The 23369-nt window shown below is 45.0% G+C and overlaps 1 protein-coding gene across 5 annotated transcripts in view; it reads right to left on the bottom strand.

Annotated features, from left to right (window-relative positions):
* Nucleotides 1–23369, bottom strand: part of Wdfy3 (WD repeat and FYVE domain containing 3) — a 255135-nt gene that overhangs the window by 55186 nt on the left and 176580 nt on the right. For 4 of the 5 annotated variants that reach the window (XM_075942728.1, XM_075942727.1, XM_075942731.1 and 1 more), the window contains 14 exons: nucleotides 22104–22224; nucleotides 21124–21341; nucleotides 19397–19632; nucleotides 17897–18031; nucleotides 16334–16513; nucleotides 14816–15049; nucleotides 9418–9517; nucleotides 7904–8064; nucleotides 6445–6674; nucleotides 5380–5489; nucleotides 3294–3476; nucleotides 2214–2371; nucleotides 1150–1227; nucleotides 667–894 (listed from right to left, as the gene is read on the bottom strand). In XM_075942728.1, the coding sequence (XP_075798843.1) occupies nucleotides 667–894; nucleotides 1150–1227; nucleotides 2214–2371; nucleotides 3294–3476; nucleotides 5380–5489; nucleotides 6445–6674; nucleotides 7904–8064; nucleotides 9418–9517; nucleotides 14816–15049; nucleotides 16334–16513; nucleotides 17897–18031; nucleotides 19397–19632; nucleotides 21124–21341; nucleotides 22104–22224 (2372 nt within the window). The remainder of the gene's footprint in view (nucleotides 1–666; nucleotides 895–1149; nucleotides 1228–2213; nucleotides 2372–3293; nucleotides 3477–5379; nucleotides 5490–6444; nucleotides 6675–7903; nucleotides 8065–9417; nucleotides 9518–14815; nucleotides 15050–16333; nucleotides 16514–17896; nucleotides 18032–19396; nucleotides 19633–21123; nucleotides 21342–22103; nucleotides 22225–23369) is intronic. The other variant, XM_075942729.1, reaches the window with a different exon arrangement.

Raw genomic sequence — 23369 nt, 5'->3', positions numbered from 1 at the left:
AGGCAGCACTGTGGACGGGCACGGATGTTGATGCAGGGACCTGTATTCTAGGCAGCACTGTGGACGGGCACGGATGTTGATGCAGGGACCTGTATTCTAGGCAGCACTGTGGACGGGCACCGATGTTGATGCAGGGACCTGTATTCTAGGCAGCACTGTGGACGGGCACCGATGTTGATGCAGGGACCTGTATTCTAGGCAGCACTGTGGACGGGCACGGATGTTGATGCAGGGACCTGTATTCTAGGCAGCACTGTGGACAGGCACCGATGTTGATGCAGGGACCTGTATTCTAGGCAGCACTGTGGACGGGCACGGGTGCTGACGTGAGGGCCTGCGTCCTAGGCAGCACTGAACAGGGAATGGAGCCACAGGTGAATGGAGCCTGGACTCCCACAAGGAGAGATAGGAGCTGCTGCGTGCTTACCCTATGGTAGAAGCTCCTCTCTTAACACTCAACCGACATAATCCTAACAGTCCTGTGGGGGAAAACTCGCTTCCAATTTTAACCATGAAAAGGTGGACCTAAAGAGCTTCTACAACACACTGTAACATGCAACATGTGTTCTGCCTCATGGTGATGTCACAGGTATACAGACACAGTCCTCCAGTTACAGTGTTACCTAACAAGGAAAAAGGAGCCACCAGGAAGGCTGACCGACTCACCGCCACGCTGGTCTCCTGTTCCGTCTCCGGCACGTAAGGGTAGTGGTTGTAGAACATGTCATTGCGCACCATCTTCTTCCTCATCCGGCAGGGCCCCTCCGTCATCTCTAACATCCACTTGTCCAGGTGGGAGCCGATGGGCGGGCCCCACAGCCCGCGCTCCCGCAGGAGCTCGCACTCCATCTGGCACCACTCCTCCGTCACGTACTTCAGAGCGTTCTGCTGGCGCTGCAGGGAGAGAGGCCAGGGTGCTTTTCAATGATAAAGAACACAAACGACCTGAAAAGAAGTTGTAATTGGAAAACAAACGCAACCAGGTCATTTGAGTAAATATAATAACTCATATTTTAGTCGTAGTTTAAGGAAAGAAGGCTGATGGCTTCATGAGGAGTGGGGTTTGCTGTGAACAAGCACTTGATATTTAAAAGAGACAGCAAACATCTCACCCAAGGGTGCAGGACACCGGGTGTTGCAGATGCTCACCTCCTGATACTCCTTGTACTGTGTGTCCACCAGGTCACGCACAACAGCGATATGTGTAAACATCCATTGGGAGATCTCCTAGCAAACCGTAAGAAAAGAACCTTAGCATTTTCTGAAATTTTTTTTGGGGTGGGGGGGGAATGAGCCTGAAATTAGTGCCGAACAGTGACATAAAATTTGGCCAAAAACTCTGTCTCCAGCCATGTAAAGTACACTATAGTGTGATACTTCCCAGTTCCCCTCTTTTCCATAGGGGGACATCCCCAACCCCCTTCCTGCACACTGGATCCATAGGGATGAGCTCTCAGGACATCCCCAATCCCCTTCCTGTACACTGGGTCCATTGGGATGGGCTCTGAGGACATTCCCTAATCCCCTTCCTGTATACTGGATCCTCCTCAAAGTTGGCTTCTTAGAAGCCCGCTATGGCACAACACATGCTGGGCACATGCCAAGTCCTTCAGACCCTTTTCACACTGCCACAGGGAAGGGTCATGACGAATGAGGATGAAAAATTAATGGAGGAGGCAGATAAGATTGAAACAAACCAATCAAGTATTTACAACTAGACCATAAACATTCCTATCACTCCTAACAATTTCTACAATTATGGAAAACTCTGAAAATGTTATCTGTCTGTCACTTGCTCCAGCTATTCAGTGGATTCTCATACTCAGTGCCACGTGCATCTTACAAGATGAAGACACCGGAACCTGTCACCTCTCTCTTATCAAGCAGAATGCAGAACAGTTCAACATCAAACCTTTTGCTTGCATATGTGAACAGTATTAAATAAAACACCGCTGGAGAGTTGGCTCAGTGGTTAAGAGCACTGCCTACTCCTTCGGAGGTCCTGAGTTCAATTCCCAGCAACCACATGTTGGCTCACAACCATCTTTAATGAGATCTGGTGCCCTTTTCTATCTGATGCTCTCTTCTGTTATGCTGGCATACATGCAGATAGAGCACTCATATGCACAAATAAATAAATAATAAACCATCGAAACTAGACCTGGAGATACAAAAAATCTTCGAGGTATGAGCCACAGCGCTAAGTCTTGTACCTGGGTGGAAGGGTTGTGTTTGTGAAGGCCGCTTTCCTTTCGATTCCTTCTCGACCCTGTCAGTTTGGAAAGGCCGAAGCCGCTGCTGACCCGCGACAGTTTGGATTGTGTGGTAGGCACCAAGGCTTCTCCCCGACTTATGCACTTCTTCTCATGGGCTGCAAATACAGAATTAAGCAATTGTACAATTCATCATGCATTTATTAGGCCTTGACTATTCCATGTTCTGGTTACAGATCACAGCCATCTCCCCGTGATCCACCATTCCCTTCCTCGAGCTGCAGCACCCAGTCGGAGACAATGGCTGCAATGCAATAATAGGAAATGAGATCTGGAAGATCGGACCATATTCCCGGAACATGAACGTGCCTATCACAGTACAATCCATGGCTGTTCTAGTTCATATCTGAGCCCATGTAAATGCAGCTGCAGGCATGCAGATACAGAAAACACAGCAACACAGGAACAGAGCTCCCTGCACCTCTCCTGTGCCTGCGAGCCCATCTGGGGACGAGTCACCGCAGATGAAGATCCGCTCCAATTACTAAAAAGCGCTCATCTCAGTTTCTTGGAGGTGCCACAGATTATTTATTGCTGGCCCTGTTTAAGGTCAGGTGCTTGAGAACTAGTGCGGTAGCTGAATTTATATTTGGTTGTAATGTCACTCTCTTCTACTAAAATGAAAATTTATTTAAATTAGAATGTGTCTCTATGTTAATTATTCACAATCTATTATCTCAAAACATTTGTGGTTGAGAATGTTTTGGAACACAAAATGTCTTAGATTTGAGGAAAATTAGGAAGTATAAGCCCTAAACACTATATACCACTGAGGGTCCATAATATAGCTCCTTAACATCACCCAACAAATTAGTTTGTACCTAATATGATAAAAGCAGCTACCAAGGCACTTTTAAGGACATACTTTAGGGATAAAGGGCGCGGACGTGGACATGGAGCTGAGACAGTGACATCCACAGCAGTGAGTTACTCTCTAAGCTCACGCGTGGACAGTGCAGAGCCTTAGCTGCACAGAGTGACATGGGGCAGAAGCCACAGGGTCTCAGAGGGCCTTCTCACCCAAATGATTCTGCCAGCATTTCAAACCAGCCTCTTCGATGAGTGGCCGTGCGGTGGCTATGTCCACGTGGCCCCTGTCGTTCACGGGCAGGCTGACTCGGAAAAGCTCCTCCAGGACTTGCTTCTTACTGTGGATCAGCTCAGTCCAGACTCTGTTGACGGCTTTAATGAGAAGCTGACGCCCTTGAAAATGGAAAGAAAGAAAAGGATCCAGAGAGACTCGAAGGCAGCCGTTTCCCTCATGCCTCCCACCTAGGAATTTGAACTATTGTATTTAATTGTAACACACAATTTTAGAATTAGATTATATTCAGTTCAGTGAAGAGAGTTACTTAATTTAGATAAGCCAAAGTTAAGTTCTGCCAATGTAGAAAACATTCCAGAAAACCTTTCCATCCTGTGAAAATGATGTACTGTTCATTTATCTACTGACTTTCAGAAAGAATTGATATCTCTGCTGTCCTTTACCCTCAACTGAACCTAGGGTCCCATCTGTGGCACTCAAGTACTCTGCCAGGGCTATATCCTCGGGCCCCTAAAAACAAATTTTAACATATTTGTTTCTATAAATGAATTTTAAGTTACAGCACAAACAACGGGGGTCGCCATGGCATCTCACACATACACGTAATCCTTACTCATGCCTCCCATGGTCCCCCACTCTTGCTGGCACTCTTCCTCCCCCTCGGTAGCTCCCCCATTCTTCCCACCTTCCCCCCTCTCCTACCATCTCTCCCTGTTCTCTCACGGTGACCCCTTTAACTCTTATGACCTCTGTCTGTCTGTCTGTCAAATATAGATTCCACATGAAAACAGAGCATTTCTTTCTCAGCCCAGCTTTGCTCACTAACAATGGTTTTTCAGTTTTATCTTTCGGCAAGGTTTCATTTTTCATTATGGTCAACAAAATAATGTCATGACTATGGACACATTTTTTTTTCCTAGGCTGGTTCTATTTCTTGGCTATTTTGTGTAACAGAACAGCAGAGACACACATATGGACGGGCAAATATCTCTGAGTAGGCTGACTTAGATCTTCGGGTATACACCCAGGAGAGGAACAGGTCAGGTAGCTCTTCTTTTCTTTGAGACAGAGTTCACTACGCAGCTTTGGCTATTGGCCTTGAACTTGCAGATATTTGCCTGCTTCTACCTCCTGAGTGCTGGTGTTTAGGCGTGCACCACCACAGCTGGCTCTCTTTTTTACGTTTTTTGAGGAACCTCCACACTCACTCTCATGGTGGCTGAATCGGTTTATCTCCCCACCGACAGCAGCTGACCCATCCTTAGCAAGCCTCAGAATCCCTCTGAGGGCTTGTGACAGACAGCCATTGTCATCCCTGGAGATTCTTATTCAATAGATCTACGGTCTTATGAGTTCCAAGTGAGTCTACAGAGCACACTGCAGGAACAAAGTTTCTAGACCTCCAGTTCTGAGGGGCAAATCTCAGTTTTGGGGACCAAGACATTTTAGTAGAAGACAGAAGCACCAATTGCTTAGATAAAGGAATGAAGGGGAGACTCTGAGCTCTGGTCTTCCCAGGAGAGGACCACACATTATACCAGCCCATGGGATTGCTGGAAGACAGACACTATGTAGTAACTAGAACACATGAAATAAGAAATCAATGTATGTGATGTTTAATGAGCTGGGAAAGATGAGATTCTAAAAAAGAGAGTAAGATGTGGGAGCCTGAAGCAGGAGGATCACTGCCATCTCAGGGCTAGATTTGCATACATAGTTCAAGGTCAGTCTAGGTAAAAAGGTCATAGGTACATAGTTCAAGGTCAGTCTAAGCAAAAAGATGAGATGGTCCCACTGACCACCAGCCTTTAACAGGGACATGCCAGCACAAGCACCAGGCTCTCTTTCTAGACAGTACCATGTTCTTGACTGCAGCACAAAGGCCACCGACTTTCACGAGGAGGCTGAAGGTTGGCTTTGCCAGCCTCACAGTTCTCGGCATTCGAAGACTGTCTGTGGAGGTTGGCAGACGGGCAGGTTGGCTAGGTGAGTGGTTTCTGAAACCAGTTGTTATGTCTAAACCTGGAGATGCACCACAATCACAGCCAGAGGGGCAGTTACCTTCACTGATATCTTGGCTGTAGCCCCCGTCGGGTTCAATGTCTGAGGGAATCATGATGTGCCACGTGGTCATGCGTGCTTCTGCTTCCAAGCCAAATCCTTCCACGTTGCTGAAACAGTCAAACCAGATTCCACTGTGAAGGCATGATTATAGCTGAGAGACATAATGACTATGAATCACTGTGCAGACACGTGTGGACACCGGCCACATGCCATCATTCCTTGGCTAGCACAGACATTCTGCAGATGCAAACAGGACTCCTGGTTTGACACAAACGTACCATTTCTGAGGGCTGAGCTCACAAATGCACTTAGCTACACATAGCTCAAAGCCCCTTTAGAGATCAAGATGGCCATGCACAGTAACGGCTTTTAGACAGTGTTTATCTTAAAATTGCAAAGGATCACTTCTCTAAAAACACTGCTGATGCCAGGGTCCTCCCCTTTGTTTCAGCTGCAGCTGCCCTGAAGTCAAGCTCTTCCCCCTGGAGGTGATTACACACGTGGTTCTCCCTTCTACAGCAGTAGAGGGCCAACACAGAAAGACCCCAAGGCGTTTTTGTAGGCGTTTTGTCTCATACTGCTTTGAGATTCTTTTTTAATCTTACTGGTCTTTTGCTTTTACATTATGCTTTCTAACTTTGTACTTTTATGGATTTTGTTTGTGCATGGATGTGCCTGTGTGTTTCTTGTTTATCCCTGTTTTCTTTTTATTCTGGTTTGTGTGGTTTTTGCTTGTTTGTTTAAGGGGGGGGAGGGAGAGGTGGTAGTTGGGTTGATAGACTCTGGGAGGAGTTGGAGGGAAAACCATGATTGGAATCTATTGTATGAGAACAATTTTTTTTCAATAAAAAAGCAATTTTCTTTTTACAATTACATGAGTTACATATTATTAACACATTTAAAGATGTTAAAGTAAAAAGAGAACAATCCTCACTATCTCTGCTGAAATGCAACGCTTGCCGATAAAGCAGTAAATAAAACTCATTGAAGGGAAAAGGAAAATGAAGAGTTCTGATGGGATGCTATCAAGACAACAGGACAGACAGAACCCGAGAAACTTACCTTCCAACATGCAGATTAATCAGGCAGTGAGCAAGACAGCTAATGAATTCTTGGTCGTGGTTGCCGGGTCCCAGGATCAAGTTGCGGTTTACAGTAAGGACCCTGAGTGAATCAAGGAGAGCCACTTGCTGAGGGACAGTTTTGTGTGCACGTGAGAACTGGTACAAGATGGTCCTATTGAGGCAGTGATAGACCGCATCAAGCGACAATCCCTGTGATCTTCTCTTTGACTAAAGGAACGAAAGATAGGTTTTCAGTAACAGAATGAAAACGTAAAACCCGCTGTCATTCACAGGCACGCTCAAGCCAGCTATCATGCAATGAATGGGTGTCATTGCTCATATGGATTCAGAACCCAAGATCACATAAATGCAATTTTAGAATGTTAGAGCCTTTTACAGCCCCCAGTGAGGAGATCCATGCCTGTGAACACGCAGATGTCACCTGGGAGGAAGCTTCCCCCAAGCCAACTCTGTTAGCGTGAGTGGCAACTCTATGGCAACTGAAGAAATCCCAGGATTGTCAGTGAGGGCCAGTCCTGTGCTCTGGCTTCATCCCTCACCTGAGAACTGTCTCTGGCTTAAGTACCCGCTACCATACACCAGCTGAACATGGCACAGGGAAAGTGTTGCAGCTTGGCATGGAGATGAGAATTTTTTTCTCTTTCATTTACTTTTTACATCTTTAAATTTGTTCATATCACCACATGTCATTCATGTAACTATAAAAGGGAATTTGCCTGTTTTATTGAATTTTTTTCTTCATACAATGGATTCTGATCTCAGTTTTCCTTTCCAACTATTCCTGGATTTTCCCCACCCACTCAAAGACACACCCTTCTGTCGTTCTCTTTAGAAAACAAACAGGCAAACAAACAAACAAAAAATCAGAATAAAAAATGAAATAGAAAAAAAAATTACAAAGTAACACACACATACAAACACCAAAACATAAAACCCATAAAAACGTTAACCCATTATATACATGGAAAAGTAACCCTACTTTTCTACATGATAAAGTAAGTAAGATGTGTGCCAAGCCTGACCAATGCTCTTTGGTCCAGCACGTATGGGGGAATGACATTCTCAAAGGAATATGGATGACACTGAACTGGAGGCTCACAGATGAAGGGACATCTCATCTCATGCCCCGTAGTCTTCACATGACACTATAAAAGCTTATCGAGTTGTATCAACTTAAGGCATGTGAAGTGCTTGGGTTGGAAAGGGTCGGCAGGAGAAGGATCAGTTTGAAACCCAGGCACTTCTGTAAGAGAGCACTGGCTGCAAATAAGGGAGGAGGATTCGATATTTCTCAATTCACCTTTACAGAGTTTGGGTGTATAAAAAGTTAATCTTCATTATCATATTAATTATACCTACTTCCAATAATTCTGACACCACAGGAAAAAGTTAAAAGAAAAACGTGTGCTCCACAGTTAATAGAGACGATGGATTACCTGTGCAATGAGTTGAATTATAAAATCTATAAGAAGTTTAGATTCTTTGTTGAACATGCCTTGCCAAAGCTTGTCCACCACACGCTGTGTGAAATAAAATACGTTGTTCACCAGCACCTGGTAGCTTCCTCCACTGGTAATGGGCAGAGATGCATCCTCCCCTAAGTCCAAGTAGGAAAAGATATCTAAGAAAATTGACATCTACCAGCACAAGACCAAAGACACCAGGCTAGGGCAAGACAAGTGTACCCAGTCCTCACGAAACATGGCCATGGGTTTTAAGAAAATGATGTGCCTGGCCAGAAATCAGGATAAACATGGAAAAGATTATTTTTTACCAGGTTACGAGCTTTGTGGCTGGAAGTCCTGTGAACACTTCTACACCCAAGAACAGCCTGTGAGAAGCTAAGAGTTCTGCAGCCAGAACCTCAGCATCAGCGCATCTTCACCAGATAAAAAGTTCAATTAAAGATGGATTAAGTGTGAATAATGAACGGGGGTGTGGGTGGGAGGGGAGCTTTCTCAGCAAGACTGTTGTGGCACACTTCCCACAGCAACCAAATGACGCGTGTGGGCATGAGACTCACAAAACAGCTGACACGGAGGCACCTCAAGCAGGTGCCACAGACAGCTGTGACCAGGAGTGCAGGCTCCCTAACCAGGGGACTCCAGTGTCACCCCCCTATACTGTGGAGACCACACAGATCACTGATTACCTCCACTTCTAAGGAGATGATCTCAGGGGATAAAAACAGGCACAAAATGTAAATTGACATTTGTGATAAAAATTCAGTTACATATTAAGGCAATAGTTAAGTTGTCCTGGCAAATTACTTTATGAAAATGTTAATTTACCAGAAAGGTTCTATGATTCATATGATCACTCAGAGTAGGTTGTATAGTTTCCCTTTCCAAGAGGGTCTCACTAGGTAGCCTAGGCTTTCCTTGAACTTGCAGTCCTCCTGATGCAGCATCTGGAGTCACGCCTGGATGATAGGCAGGCAGCTATTCCTGGCTTTGAACTAAAACATTTTCTTCTCTCAGCAATTTCATGTTGTTTGATACAAAAGTGATGTGTCTATTGTAAACGACTTTCTCAAGTGTTAATTTGTATTGCAACTCAATACAAATGCCTTGAAAGAATATAGTCCAGTGCCTTCTGACTTTCTGACCCAAAGCCGACCTGAAGAATAGCGTGCACATACCTGAGATCCCACTACCCAACAGACACATGGAACATACACACTTGTGGTTCCTGAATAACAATGTTCACAGCAGTTTTAATGGCGTTGTCTCTAACAGGAACCTTCTATATATCTATCAGCAATAGTATTAATAAGCATACGTACATGTGACATAGCACTATATAGCGATGACAACACGCTGCTGTATGCAAAAAGTGTGAATGGATCATCTCAAACAAAGAGGTCAGACAGGAAAGAAAGAAGGAAGATTAGAGAGAGGAAAGTGGTAATGTATGCACTTTTAAAACATAAAAATAAACACAGAATTACCCAATAACACGTCAGCTGCAAGCAAGTGGTCCATCACGCTATCCAAAATGTGTGTCTGGAATTCCTTCTGCTGCGTTCTTGTAGATCGTTCAGGAGAGGCCTAAGTAAAACAACACGCACACCGGGATCAGGAGGAAACCTAACCATACAAAGACGGGGCCACCTGATGAAAGCAGGCCACACTGCTAAGTGACTCATCACTGATCAGTACTTAATTTTATTTAAAAAACAAAAATGTTTTTTAAATTCTAGCTCCAGAAGGTGGAGACTTATTTATGGTGACTGAGTTATACAAGAATTTAGTCCCCTGAGTCTTCAAAGTGATGATGAAACTTCCATTCCTTACTGGCCCTCACTGCCTAGTTAGAATGGTCCTGTTGGGACTCAGCAGCCTAACTGTTAAAGAACTCATTAGCATGTTCTTATGTGCTCTGGTATATATATTTATGCCCTCCTTAACTGGCAAATGCCACTTTGAAATGGGGAAATTCCTATTTTAGAGACAAAGGGTGACTGTTGGTTTTTGTCAACTTCACACAAACCTTGAGCCATTTTGGAAGAGATACTCTCGATGGAGGAAGTGCCCTGTGAGCAACCTGTGGGTCATTTTCTTGATTACTGATCAATGTGGGCAGGTCTAGCTCACTGTGGACTGTGCCATCCCTAGACAGGTTGCCCTGGTTGTATAAGAAAGCAGGCTGAGCCAGCCATTAGGACCAGGTACGATGGTCAGAAACAGTCCTGGCTCTGTTTTCGTGTTTGCAAACCACCAACAGCATGCCTCTGCCTACAAACACAAACCAACAGCATCCCTGTCTACAAATACAAACCAACAGCATTGCTGTCTACAAATACAAACCAACAGCATTCTTGTCTACGAATTCAAACCAACAGCATTCCGGTCTACACATACAAACCAACAGCATTCCTGTCTACACATACAAACCAACAGCATTCCTGTCTACAAATACAAACCAACAGCATTCCTGTCTACAAATACAAACCAACAGCATTCCTGTCTACACATACAAACCAACAGCATTCCTGTCTACACATACAAACCAACAGCATTCCTGTCTACAAATACAAACCAACAGCATTCCTGTCTACAAATACAAACCAACAGCATTCCTGTCTACACATACAAACCAACAGCATTCCTGTCTACACATACAAACCAACAGCATTCCTGTCTACAAATACAAACCAACAGCATTCCTGTCTACAAATACAAACCAACAACATTATGACAGTTGGAATTGTCCACTGTGTGTCAAAGGCCTGACACTTTAGGACAACCCAAGGATCCCTAGTGTCTGGCCATCTGCCAGGTCCTGTACTTGAAAGCTAGGTTGCCACCCTAACAACCAATAGAAACAGCTGTCAGAAAGCAGTTCAACTGTGTCCTAAGCTTTCACCTCAGTGTCACACTCAATCCATTCTCTATGAACAGGGAACACGGCACCACGTCACACTCAATCCATTCTCTATGAACAGGGAACACGGCACCACGTCACACTCAAGCCATTCTCTATGAACAGGGAACACGGCACCACGTCACACTCAAGCCATTCTGTATGAATAGGGAACACGGCACCACGTCACACTCAAGCCATTCTCTATGAACAGGGAACACGGGCACCACGTCACACTCAATCCATTCTCTATGAACAGGGAACACGGCACCACGTCACACTCAAGCCATTCTCTATGAACAGGGAACACGGCACCACGTCACACTCAAGCCATTCTGTATGAACAGGGAACACGGCACCACGTCACACTCAATCCATTCTCTATGAACAGGGAACACGGGCACCACGTCACACTCAATCCATTCTCTATGAACAGGGAACACGGCACCACGTCACACTCAAGCCATTCTCTATGAACAGGGAACACGGCACCACGTCACACTCAAGCCATTCTGTATGAATAGGGAACACGGCACCACGTCACACTCAAGCCATTCTCTATGAACAGGGAACACGGCACCACGTCACACTCAAGCCATTCTCTATGAACAGGGAACACGGCACCACGTCACACTCAAGCCATTCTCTATGAACAGGGAACACGGCACCACGTCACACTCAATCCATTCTCTATGAACAGGGAACACGGCACCACGTCACACTCAATCCATTCTCTATGAACAGGGAACACGGCACCACGTCACACTCAATCCATTCTCTATGAACAGGGAACACGGCACCACGTCACACTCAAGCCATTCTCTATGAACAGGGAACACGGTACCACGTCACACTCAAGCCATTCTCTATGAACAGGGAACACGGCACCACGTCACACTCAAGCCATTCTCTATGAACAGGGAACAAGGGCACCACGTCACACTCAATCCATTCTACAGGAACAGGGAACACGGCACCACGTCACACTCAAGCCATTCTCTATGAACAGGGAACAAGGGCACCACGTCACACTCAATCCATTCTACAGGAACAGGGAACACGGCACTACGTCACACTCAATCCATTCTATAGGAACAGGGAATATGGCACCACGTCACACTCAATCCATTCTACAGGAACAGGGAACACGGGCACCATGTCACACTCAACCCATTCTACAGGAACGGGATTCTGTTGGCAGATATCAAGAAAGCACGTTTTCCCATGACAAAACTAACACTAATCAGACAGAAGAGAGTATGGTTCCCAGTGGGCAGATTAACGTGTTTAAGGCCCTCCCTTCGTGCGGGAGGCAGTAAACACACAGCTCGGCTCTTGAGTCAGAAGATTAACAATCATGCTTTTTAAGGAAGGCATGGAAAACAGTAATATTAACTAGACTGATTTGTATATAGATATATAAGTGTGTAAAGTTCTTTACTGTTGCAAGTTACTTTTATTTACATGTATGCTTACGTAGGCACGTGTGGTGCCTGAGCTAGCTCTCCATCTCTGATTTTTAAGAACAAGCATCACCCTTTCTGGTGAAGATGGAGTTCTATTTCCCTGTTAGGCAGGGATGTAGTTGAGTTATTACACAGCAAACCAAGGGACTGTGCCAACTGTTACAGGGGATCAAGACATGAAAATCTGCCTGTAGCTTTAAAGAGTTTAACATCTCCCAGGGCTTCAATCTGACACTGCTGTTGTTCCCAGACTACAATCCTCACACTCAGCTCTCCAGTCCAAAAGGCACAACTCTACACACCAACAATGAGACCATTCTTGAGGTTGACACAGGTCAATATATAATTATAAATATAATACATATTCCAAAATATAATATATCATTCCTGCTTACATACAAAACAAAAACACAGGTCCCTAAGTTACTCATGACCAGTTGCTTAGCTGTCAGTGTTCTCAGGAGGTAAAGAGATGCTCTCACTGGCCAGGCACACCTGCCCATTCCCTTACCTCTATGCCAACCTTGGAGCCTTTATCCTTCCTGCACATTTCTGTTGAAAACCATCTTGTGATTCCAGTGTTTGGTTTTGAGGGTTTTTTTTCCCCCTAGATACTAAGGTGCTATCCATCTTCCTTCTTGAGCTGTTCTGTTTGTTTGTTCATCACTGAGCCCTATTACCAGACTCCACTATAGAGTTCCATGGTGGAGCGCTGTCACCGCTCTCCTGATCTCCACCACTGAGCTCCATCACTAGGCTCCGCCAGGGAGCTCTCTCACTGATCTCCACCACTGAGCTCCATCACTAGGCTCCGCCAGGGAGCTCTCTCACTGATCTCCACCACTGAGCTCCATCACTAGGCTCCGCCAGGGAGCTCTCTCACTGATCTCCACCACTGAGCTCCATCACTAGACTCCGCCAGGGAGCTCTCTCACTGATCTCCACGACTGAGCTCCATCACTAGACTCCGCCAGGGAGCTCTATCACTGAACTCCACCACTGAGTTCCATCACCAGGCTCTATCATGGAGTTCTCACCAAATTCTATCACCAAGCTCCATCACAGAGCTCTGCCACTGAGCTCCGTCACCAGGCTCCAGCACTGAGCTCCGTCACCAGGCTCCAGCACTGAGCTCCGTCACCAGGCTCCAGCACTGAGCTCCGTCACCAGGCTCCAGCACTGAGCTCCATCACGGAGCTCTCACCAGCTCCGTCACCAGGCTCCATCACGGACCTCTACCACTGGTCTCCATCCTCGAGCTGTTCCACCAAGCTCCAGATCTAGCTCTATAACGCCTCAAGGTTTCCTGAGCAACAAGTTGTATCAGGCAGGATTTTAATCGTGTGGTTTACTGCTGACACATGATTCTCTCTGCCAATTTCAAAAAATTGTGGTTTTGGTTAAGATGCTTCTAAATTCCACAAGTGATTTCTTTTAATTGATCAAATGGAGATGTTTTCAAAAGAGTGAGATAAACACCTTCCATGGTTTTGAGGTTGCAATTAAAAAGTTAACTGCAATAGCCACCAGAGGGAGCAGACAAATCTGTTTTGTTTGTCTAGCTGTGAGCATGTGACACGTTTCCATCCCTCCCTTTGAAGAGAGCAGTCCCCACACATCTTAACCTCACACCTTGCACAAGCAAGGACTCTTTGGTACCGTTTCCAGGCACTGCCCAGAAGGGTCAGGCAAGGGATGAGTCATTCAGATTCTCTCTCTCTGATCTATTTTCTTTAGTGATGTCAGTAGATGAATATTTTGTTTTGGTCATTTGACACTGTTGTTTAGAATCAAACCCACAGTCTTAAACAATCTACCACTGAGTGAGATGCCCAATTCTAGAAGAACACCTGAGAGTGGTTTTCAGGGATGGTTCACATCTACAGCCAGCAACGAAACCGCTCAAGTGCAGAGTCTCATTTTCTCCTGTGCCACTGATCCTCTCACTCCCCACGAGAGAGAACAACTAGAAGCCTGCTGCCCTTGGGAAAGGTCACTGAACGTGTGCTGAGTATCTTCTATGTGCAGGACAGCATGCTGGAAGATGCACTGGACAGTGGGAGCAGCCGCGGGTGGCAGTGGGATGGACTGCAATGTCTACAGGGGCTGGCACGCACACGCCGTGCCTGTGAGCTGACTCCAGCCTGTGTCCACTCATTGCACCCAAAGGCCTTTTCTCTAGTTCTGCTCATAGCACAAGGGCAGAGATGAAGCACTGTGACAGAAATTAAAGTCAGCATTCCTGAGCCCTGATTGGAGAAGTTTGCCATAGGAGAAAAGGTGATAAAAGACTAAAGTAGAAACATGCTTGAGGAAAGGACAAAAATAAAAATGGAACCAAGTGACAGGGTTCGCCATTGATGTAGCACTGAGAACTATCTACTCTCACACATTTCCTGTACGTTACCCAGAAGAATTTGAAGTCTCAAACTATTCTGCGCAGAGTTTAATTGGTTCCTAATGTTTTCATTATAAAAGCAATGTGGGCAAATGATACGTGCATTTCCTTGTCTTTACCTCCAACAAAAGATCAATTAGAGGTGTTTGCTTGCTAGCAGGGGTGAGGCAGAGGTTGTCGATCATTAAGACTCTCATGAAGTCAAAAACAAACTTCTTAGCTGGATGATTGGTTAAATATGTCTTAGTGCCCACATTGCAGTACTCTGATTGGCTCCTGTTCATGCCTGTGTCTGCGGCGAAGGCTTTAAATTCTTCTGCTGGAGAGCCAACCTCGTCATCGAGATCTGTCACCTGACGGAAGGAATCAAGGGCAATCGCGTTAGAGTGTATATTGACACCTCACCTGTATTGTTTGCCAAAACTGAGAGCAGAGGCAGCAGCAGTGACATCGAAAGCAGGGCTACCTCCCTTGAGCCTTTGCTTCCCGTTACGCTAGTCAGCTCAGGACCAGACTCTTTTATCCTGGCTTTCAAGGCAGGAATCTGGCACTGCACCATGCTACTCAACACTTCCAACAGACCCTTAGTAATACATCTGCTTTATGGGGAATATGAACACTTCAGATACATGACGTGATGTCATGGGGACAATTGTACCTGCATATCTGAAGCTATCTACTGAGAAGCCAAATGTCACTGGTCAGAGAAGAATCTATATAATGGCAAGCCCCAAGGGCTGAGCTATCTTTTTTTTTATTTTGCAGCTAAACAAAATCAATTAAACAAAATATCAATAAGTTTCAGCCAAGCCAGAGAAAGAGCTGTAGACAAATCCCAGATGTTGAAAAGGAGATGTTAAGGAAATGTTATAAGTCCATATATGCATGCAGATGCGTGCATGTGCGCGTGCACACACACACAAATATGTATACACATACTTTTTGAACCAAAACAAGGACTCTAAAACTCTAAGCCAGCAGAGTGTTAAGGTCATTGCAGTTTGTCTCTATAAGTCAGGAGTGGGCACTTCACATTTAGAGGAGAAAATTAGTGTGAAGAAGGGCGTTCACTTCCGACCCTGCAATACATGACAGGAACAGGAAGAGTGAACTATCTCTTTGGCCCGCTCTGAAAGGACAGACATCTTTGTAGTCTGTCTGATTGTAGACTAATATTTTCCTGTTAAGTTAGTACAAAATAAAAGGTTGAACAAGGTTAAGAAAAGTTGAGCAAAAGAATCACACTCATTTTGTCACTGATGAAGAAAGTCAACCCTATAAATCACTTGGTAAAAATAAAACCCAGCAAACATCTACTGTCTAAAACAAAAACCAGTTTGTTTGGCTAGAATCCTGCTACTGAGAAGAACAGTTTCTAAGCACACAGCCACCATCTCCTGGAAAGACATGCAATAGCAGTCGCCTGGTCAGAGGCACCAGCAACGGACTCACAACAGCATGGAGACAGAAAGCAGGGGGTGCAGTCGAGGATCTCCTAGGGGGAGGCCCTGACAGCGGACAGGGACAGAGACGTGGTACAGAAGGTGACAGACAAGCTAGTCAGGAACTTAGGGGGAAAAACGTGCTTCCTCCAGAGCAGACCAGTTCCAGCCTGACCAGTCCCTCCGACTTCTTACCATCTCTGAGTAAGGGCGAATGTTGAAGGGGAAGACGGTGGCTGCTAAGGCACACAGGAAATCGGGGCTCATCCACATGGAGGCGAGGTCTGGAACGTTGTGGTACAAGTATCTGAAAAACTGCATCAGGGTCACTGGGTACTCGCGGAGCCACGACCCCTCTTCTTCTGACTGCCAGGGCTAACGCAGGGCGAGAGAAAACAGCTGTGTTAGAGACGCTTCTAATGGTGCTTCGCTGGGCTTGGTGCAAACATCTGCAAGCCAGCTCTTGGGGAGCAGAGGGAGAAACATCAGGAGTTAAGGTCATCCTCAGCTACAGGGAAAGTTTAAGGGTAGCCTGGGCTACAGGAGATCTTGTCTCAAATTAAAGAGGGGGGATTTACTATTTATTCTTCTTCTAATACTGCACATATCAATGATCCGAAACCTTATAAATCATACATGATCAAAGATGTATGTGCAAACATGTAACACATCCAGCAGTCAGAGGACAACCACACCCTTCGAAACTGTCCGCCAGCCCTCCTCAGAGCACGGCTAAGAACAGTTGTTAGCATCAACATGACTACGGCTGCACGACAGTAGCTCTCTGCCTTTACTGTTCCTGGGCATCCTGCCAGAAGGCCGGGGGCAGGCTAAAAATGCAGAAGTCATTTCTCCCTATACACCTTCCACTACATCACAGTGCAGTGCCTGCAAGCACTAGCTGACAAACATGTGGTGTTCCGTAAGACAGTATGCAAATCTAAGTATTTGAAAAATGATATTTCCTGAGACCTGTCCTGAGCGTGGCTTCTCGACATAGAATTTTACATTTATTTATGGACCAGCAGGAAAGTAAAGTTCAAAGGCAATGAATGCATTTAATTCAATGCTGTTTTGTTCTTAGATGAGAACCATCAGATACAAGTAATGTAAGGACTCTAGGTTAGCATTTCCTCTTAACATACAATTCTAAGCTGTGTAACAAGCTAGGCCACCATTCACGTTGTGCCTGTCGACAGACAGGAGTAGATTCTGTCACTACTCTTCTAACCGCTATTCTATAAATAACTAGAACGGAAAATAACATCTAAATGAAAGTAATGATTATATGCATATCTATTACTATATATCTTATGGTGGTAATATTAGGTGATACTTATGATACTTTTAATATATTTTGTGTATATAATACCTCAGAAATCCTCATAACCTACGAGATAAATGCTGTTATCACAAGATGTTTCAACTTAAGATGTAGACAGAAGCTAGCACATTTGGAATACCAGGCGTGGGACCCTTGTTTCCAGAGTCTGTGGTTTCTGGTCACTCTTAAGTGCTGGGGCTTAAACCCCACCTCCCACTTAGCAGGCAGAGAGTCAGCCAGTGAGCCACTCCTCCAGCCTGTAATCTGGGGTCTTAACTACACTGCCTGTCCTTACATTAGAGGTAAGAAAACGGTGGAGACTAGAGCCACGGCAAGCAGACAGCTGTGGTAAACGGCAGCGAGCTTTCTCTGTGCGGTAGCCAGCACTGCTCGTGGGCTGTGGGCTGCCAGCCCTCTGGCCGTCTGGAACTCACTGAATTCAGCATGCTGCGCAGCATCCCCAGCAGTAAGAAAGCAGATTCTGTGCACACGTTGTGGATGGAAGAGACCACTGTTCCGCTGGAGGCGGGGACTCCAAAGATAAAGGTCCAGATGGAATCCAAGTCAAACTGCAGATCAAGCAAGCAACAATAAGACACTGGTCATTTTTTCTCTAGAGGAGATGTTTAGATATTCTAACAATCTAAAATCTCTTTGAAACTACTTTTGCTTTAACTGAGTAATGACCACCAATAGATCATTAGTAACCGTCCATTCTACACATCAAAGCCTGGGGAATACGGTATAGGCCGTCACCTGGTCCATCTCAGCAAGTACCTGCACAGTCAACGTTACTCTATTCCTTTTTCTAGACAAAATATGGCCCCAACCCCCACACAGCAATTAGAAAAAAGATGAAATCATCAATGTCATCATCTTAAGAACATGTTTACAGGAGCACAGTGAAGTCAGTCCCCAAACTCAGCCGTGACACAAACGTATGCTACCTATGAGTAAGATGTGACAGAATGAGTGGATGGTGGGATTTACTGAGAGCAGCTTTATAGAACACCATGGCCATGGTGCCATGCGTTCCAAAAAGACCTGGGAAACCAAATTCTACTGAGCATAAATCTAAGAGTAGCGCTTAGGAGATTTCATGGAAAAGGCTTAGTTAAATATTAAAACTGCTTTGAATATCATTTGATGTTGGATGGAAGCAAAGTTGAATTTAAAGGTTAACGTAAGTCTTTATGGAGCCACAGATATCAGCTACATATAAACAATTTTAATATCTTTAATGACAACCAAATCAATCATTACTGGAAATCATCTTGAAAATGTAAATGTTATATACCATTAAGAAATTAACAATGTTTTTCAAACCAATACTTGTACCTACTCATTTTAGAGTGGTGTGTGTGTGTGTGTGTGTGTGTGCGCGCGCGCGCGCGCGCGCGCGCGCAAAATAAGCAGATGTGTGTGGAGAACCAAGACTGATGTCTGGTATCTGTTCTTCATCACTCTCTAGTCTTCATTTTTATATTTTGAGACAAAAGTCTCCTTATTGAACCCAAGGTTTACCAATTCGGGTACAGAGGGTCAATGAGTTCCAAGGGTCCCCCATTCCCCCTACTTAAGGGCTGTGTAGCCATGGTGACTTCTTACTCGGGTTCTGGGGATCACAGGCTCAGGGTATCTCCCCACACCCTCCCGTCATTTATTATTATCTGGTATAAAATCAAATTTCTAGGTAAAGTTAGATTACTCAAAACAATCCTTTAGATCATCGTTAATGTCAACCAAAGTCCTCATGTACAGACAATCGCACAGAACAACCAGAGAGAAAAGAAGGTGTAACTGTGATGGGGACGTCTTTCTAGGAAGATCACCTAGCAAATTTTCAGGGTTTTTAAATCCCCAAATTCAACTTTAAATGTCAAAAGGAAAAGAATATCAGGTTTTACAGCGACACCTTACTAGCTAATTCCTACCTTGCAGCCCTGCTTACATCGGCTGCTGGTGACAGGCACACTGACCTGCAGGTTCTCAGGCAGCTCACTCACAGGCTGCTGCAGAAACAAGGCCATGAGGAGGAAATAGAGGGCAGGGACATTCGTGTGCTTAGGCAGGAAAGACTGCAGAACCAGGAAGCCGGGAAAATGGCAGGCCTCCCGGTTAATCTCCCTGACTGTGGATCTCCCACCGGCACTCCTGCCCACATTGAACCCTAGGAGGAAAGGAGGGAAGAAGAGTTAGGAAGGGTCCCAGTGCCACACTGACTCTGTGGCTGTGGCACACTTGTCCTGTGCTTACACAGACAAAGCCAGCCAGGGACCGGCGGCTGACCCCATCTTTAGTCCAGGTTCACGACACCACCTGCTGGACCACAGCCATCTGCCCAGGAGGACACAGGTTCTCAAAGAGAGCTGGGACAGGTCCACAGATGCTTCTCACAGTGGACAAGCACATTCAAGACAAGAGTAACTGTCAAAGAGCTCATGTTTCCAAAAGAATTAAGTGAAACTGAGCAATTTGTCCTAAAAAAAGGCAGCATACACATCTTAACCTTAAGTTATACATGGAATCAGGCTTAGGAGTAAATGAACACAAAGACCTCCTCACACAACACATCTGCACTGTGTCAGAAGGCGGCAGGCGTGGAGAAGGCAGATCCATGCCCACTGTGGCTGTGGTCGCCCCAAGCGGAGTGGGTCACCCACCATTCTCTGAAACTTTGCCAGGAGACAGCTGGGAGAGAGGTGGATGTGGCTAAGAACATGCATGCATCTATGAATTCTGTCTCTACAGGAGTCCTCGATTACACCGGAGTTCAGGGTACGACCCAAACATGGTCCTTCCGACACCCCATGCCCAGCAGAGAGCTCAGTGCAGAGTGGATGTCAGCCACAATTTCAACAGAAATCTTCTGTGCGCAGAGGCAGTAGTGACTGACTTTCACTCTGAAGCTATTAAAATTTCAAATGGCGATTCGCATTTTCCAGTTATGTTATTTAACACAGTAAGAACGATTTATGTCTAGGTTGTTTTTAAGTATATGTATCTTCACCAGTTTCTCAGTGTGGCTGAATTAATTGTCTAAAATATACTCTAACGAAGGAAAATTTCTCACTCTCGTGCATACATCATCTCGTTTCTGAATCACGATGGTCACATGTGACTTAGGCCCCACCATACATATCTGAGACAATGGGGCGTCTATCCTGCTGTGTGACTGATGTCAGCCCTGGGCTTTGCTTCTCGTCGGTGAGTTATGGATGATATACTTACACATCATCCAGTTACTGTGCAAACCAAACGAGCTATCGCATGCGGCACGGTGACTGACGCTCCCATTGGTCAATTCTGTGAGTTATGGATGATGTACTTACACATCATCCAGTTACTGTGCAAACCAAACGAGCTATCGCATGGTGAGCACGGTGACTGACTAACGCTCCCATTGGTCAATTCTGCTGGAACAGTTGAGGTCAAAGAAGATTGCATGGAACACTAAAAGCAGAGCCAGTTCTCTGAGTTTTCACATATTAAAATTCCATTTCTGGCTGTACTTTGAATCTGGAAGACTATAAAGTTTCTTTTTATTGTTATTAGAATTCACAGTTCCTAGTGGCGGTGCTATCAACTGGAGTGGGCATGCTTACACGGCACTCAGACAGACCAGCAGCGTATTTTGAAGCACGGAACTGGAGTCTCTCACCTAGCACAGTCCCTATCTTATTTGTCAGCACAGAATCCGTCTGCTCCAGCCATCCTCCGCCGCTGAGTCCTTCCTTAAACTTGATGAGGATCGACTGGTTACTCAGCAGGGCCACAAGAATCCGCATGGCAGCTGTGACTGTGGTGGGATGCAAGTGTTCTTCCATGAACATCAGGATCCAGTCAAAACCCAGGGTCCTCACCAGCTCTTCACAAGCCCTGTTCCAAGACAGACGGGTTCAAAGAAAGGAAATTAGCTTTCAAACTAAACTCAGATTTCAAATAGAAAATTTGGCTGAGCTTCATTTTTGAGATACTATCAATTTCAGGGTTAAAGTCAATCCTTTGAAACCTATTTGAAATCTCTTTCTGTTTGACAGGAAGTGATGAGTAACTGATATTGGATGTCCTTCTATATATGTGTTTCTTTTATTGGTTAATGAATAAAATTGTTTCAGCCAATGGCTTAGCAGATTAAAACCAGATAGGAAATCTGGAAGGGGGGGGGGAGTAGGTGGAGTCAAAGAAATTCTATGTAGGCACAGAAGGAGAAAGATGCCAGAACATTACAGGTAACCATAGCCTTGTGGTGATGTACAGATGAACAGAAATGGGTTAATTTAAGATGTAAGAGCTAGCTAGGAATATGTCTGAGCCATTGGCCAAACAGTGTTGTAATTAATATAGTTTCTGTGAGATTATTCAGGTCTGGGTGGCCAGGAAACGAAAGTGCAGCCTCTGTTTTCAAGGACCAGCATACAGGAATATCGGTTCTTTTACTCCTTTTTATTCTTCATCGTCGTCGTCTTCTTTCTTTTTTTCCTTGAGAAAGGTTATCACTACGTGGTCCTAGCTGTCCTAGAACTCACAATGTGACCAGGCTGGCCTAAACACACAAAGATTTGCCTGCCTCTGCTTCTCAAGTAGTGTGACTGAAGGTGTGCGCCCCATGCCAGGCTAGGAGTAGTAGGTTTCACTTACTGCAAGTTAATGCTTGTCTTTTCTTTCGATGTATGAACTAGTTTTAGCAAGATGTCTAGAAGTCTGTTCCTCAGAAGTATAAGATTAGCAGATACAAGACCTCCGAACTCCTCTTCTGATCCTAAGGGGGAGATAAACACATTTACATACCCCAGGGATAGAGGATAAAATGCCCAACCCTCTTCTTTGAAATAATGAGGAAAAAAACCTTGTAGGAAACATGTTCTTCACAAGTGATTTCCACCATACCAAAAAGAAAATGAACCAGATAATTTCTCTTTAGAACTATGACCAGTGTTCGTTTATACCTCCAACATTGTCAAAGGTAGTGACTTCAGACTTCTGTGTTTTAACTAATACTCCCCTATCTTCTTTAGTAGGAGGAAGCCACCAATTAAAATCATAGGAATCAAAACAGTTATTTCCACAGAACCTCAGTGTCCCTGACAGGTCCTCTACTTCCTCTTTCTTTAAAGATGAGGTGAATGCAGTCGTGTGACCTAAAGCTCCTGGAACAGGCAACGCCCACATTAAAGCTTCGATATACTCAATGAACTCCCTAATTATGAAGACTTGGAATGTTGCAGATCAGGACCCCAGAAGCCTTAGGCTCCCCTAAGCTTGCTCTTCTCTCCCGTGTCTGACCTAACGCCTCTGTGTGATCCAGTAAACCCTTCTGAAATGAATTAACTCAGCCAGCAGACTGTGACCTTTCACCAGCTACAGATAGGAGAACATCAAGATGACAAGATGCTCCCTTGCTCTGCTGGATCCTGCTATCCAATGTTTGCACCAGTGTATGTGAAAAACTACTTACTTTTGTTCTGTAACTGTAAAACTTCACGAAGCCGTTCTACATTAAAACATGCTACCTGAGCCAACCTGAACCTAGGACATGATCACTCATTACTGGCTCAAGAATAAACTTTCTCTTAATTTCTCTGAGATGAGAGCCATGCTTTCTGTTGAGACTAGATGTTAAAGTTTGAAAATAGGAATCATTAGTTTATTCAACAAATACAATACACAAAGCAAAGTGAGAATTTTCAAAACAGAGGCAAAGTCTACACAAAGAACAAAAGAAACTATAGCAAAGCTGAGCAAGACAGGTTCAGAGGCCCTCAATGGGGTAGACCAGAAGCCTAGGGCTTGGGCACCATTAGTCACCGCCACGCTTCCATTTCTGCTAGCACTGAGGCCCAGCCAGAACTCTATTGTGATTTTAGCTTCTATTTGTTTGGATCATGGACTACTCTAGAACTTTAG

This window comes from Microtus pennsylvanicus, chromosome 12, assembly GCF_037038515.1.
Source record: "Microtus pennsylvanicus isolate mMicPen1 chromosome 12, mMicPen1.hap1, whole genome shotgun sequence".
Lineage (NCBI taxonomy): Eukaryota > Metazoa > Chordata > Mammalia > Rodentia > Cricetidae > Microtus > Microtus pennsylvanicus.
Note: the sequence above shows the minus strand (reverse complement) of the source record. Positions and strands in the feature narration are given on the sequence as shown.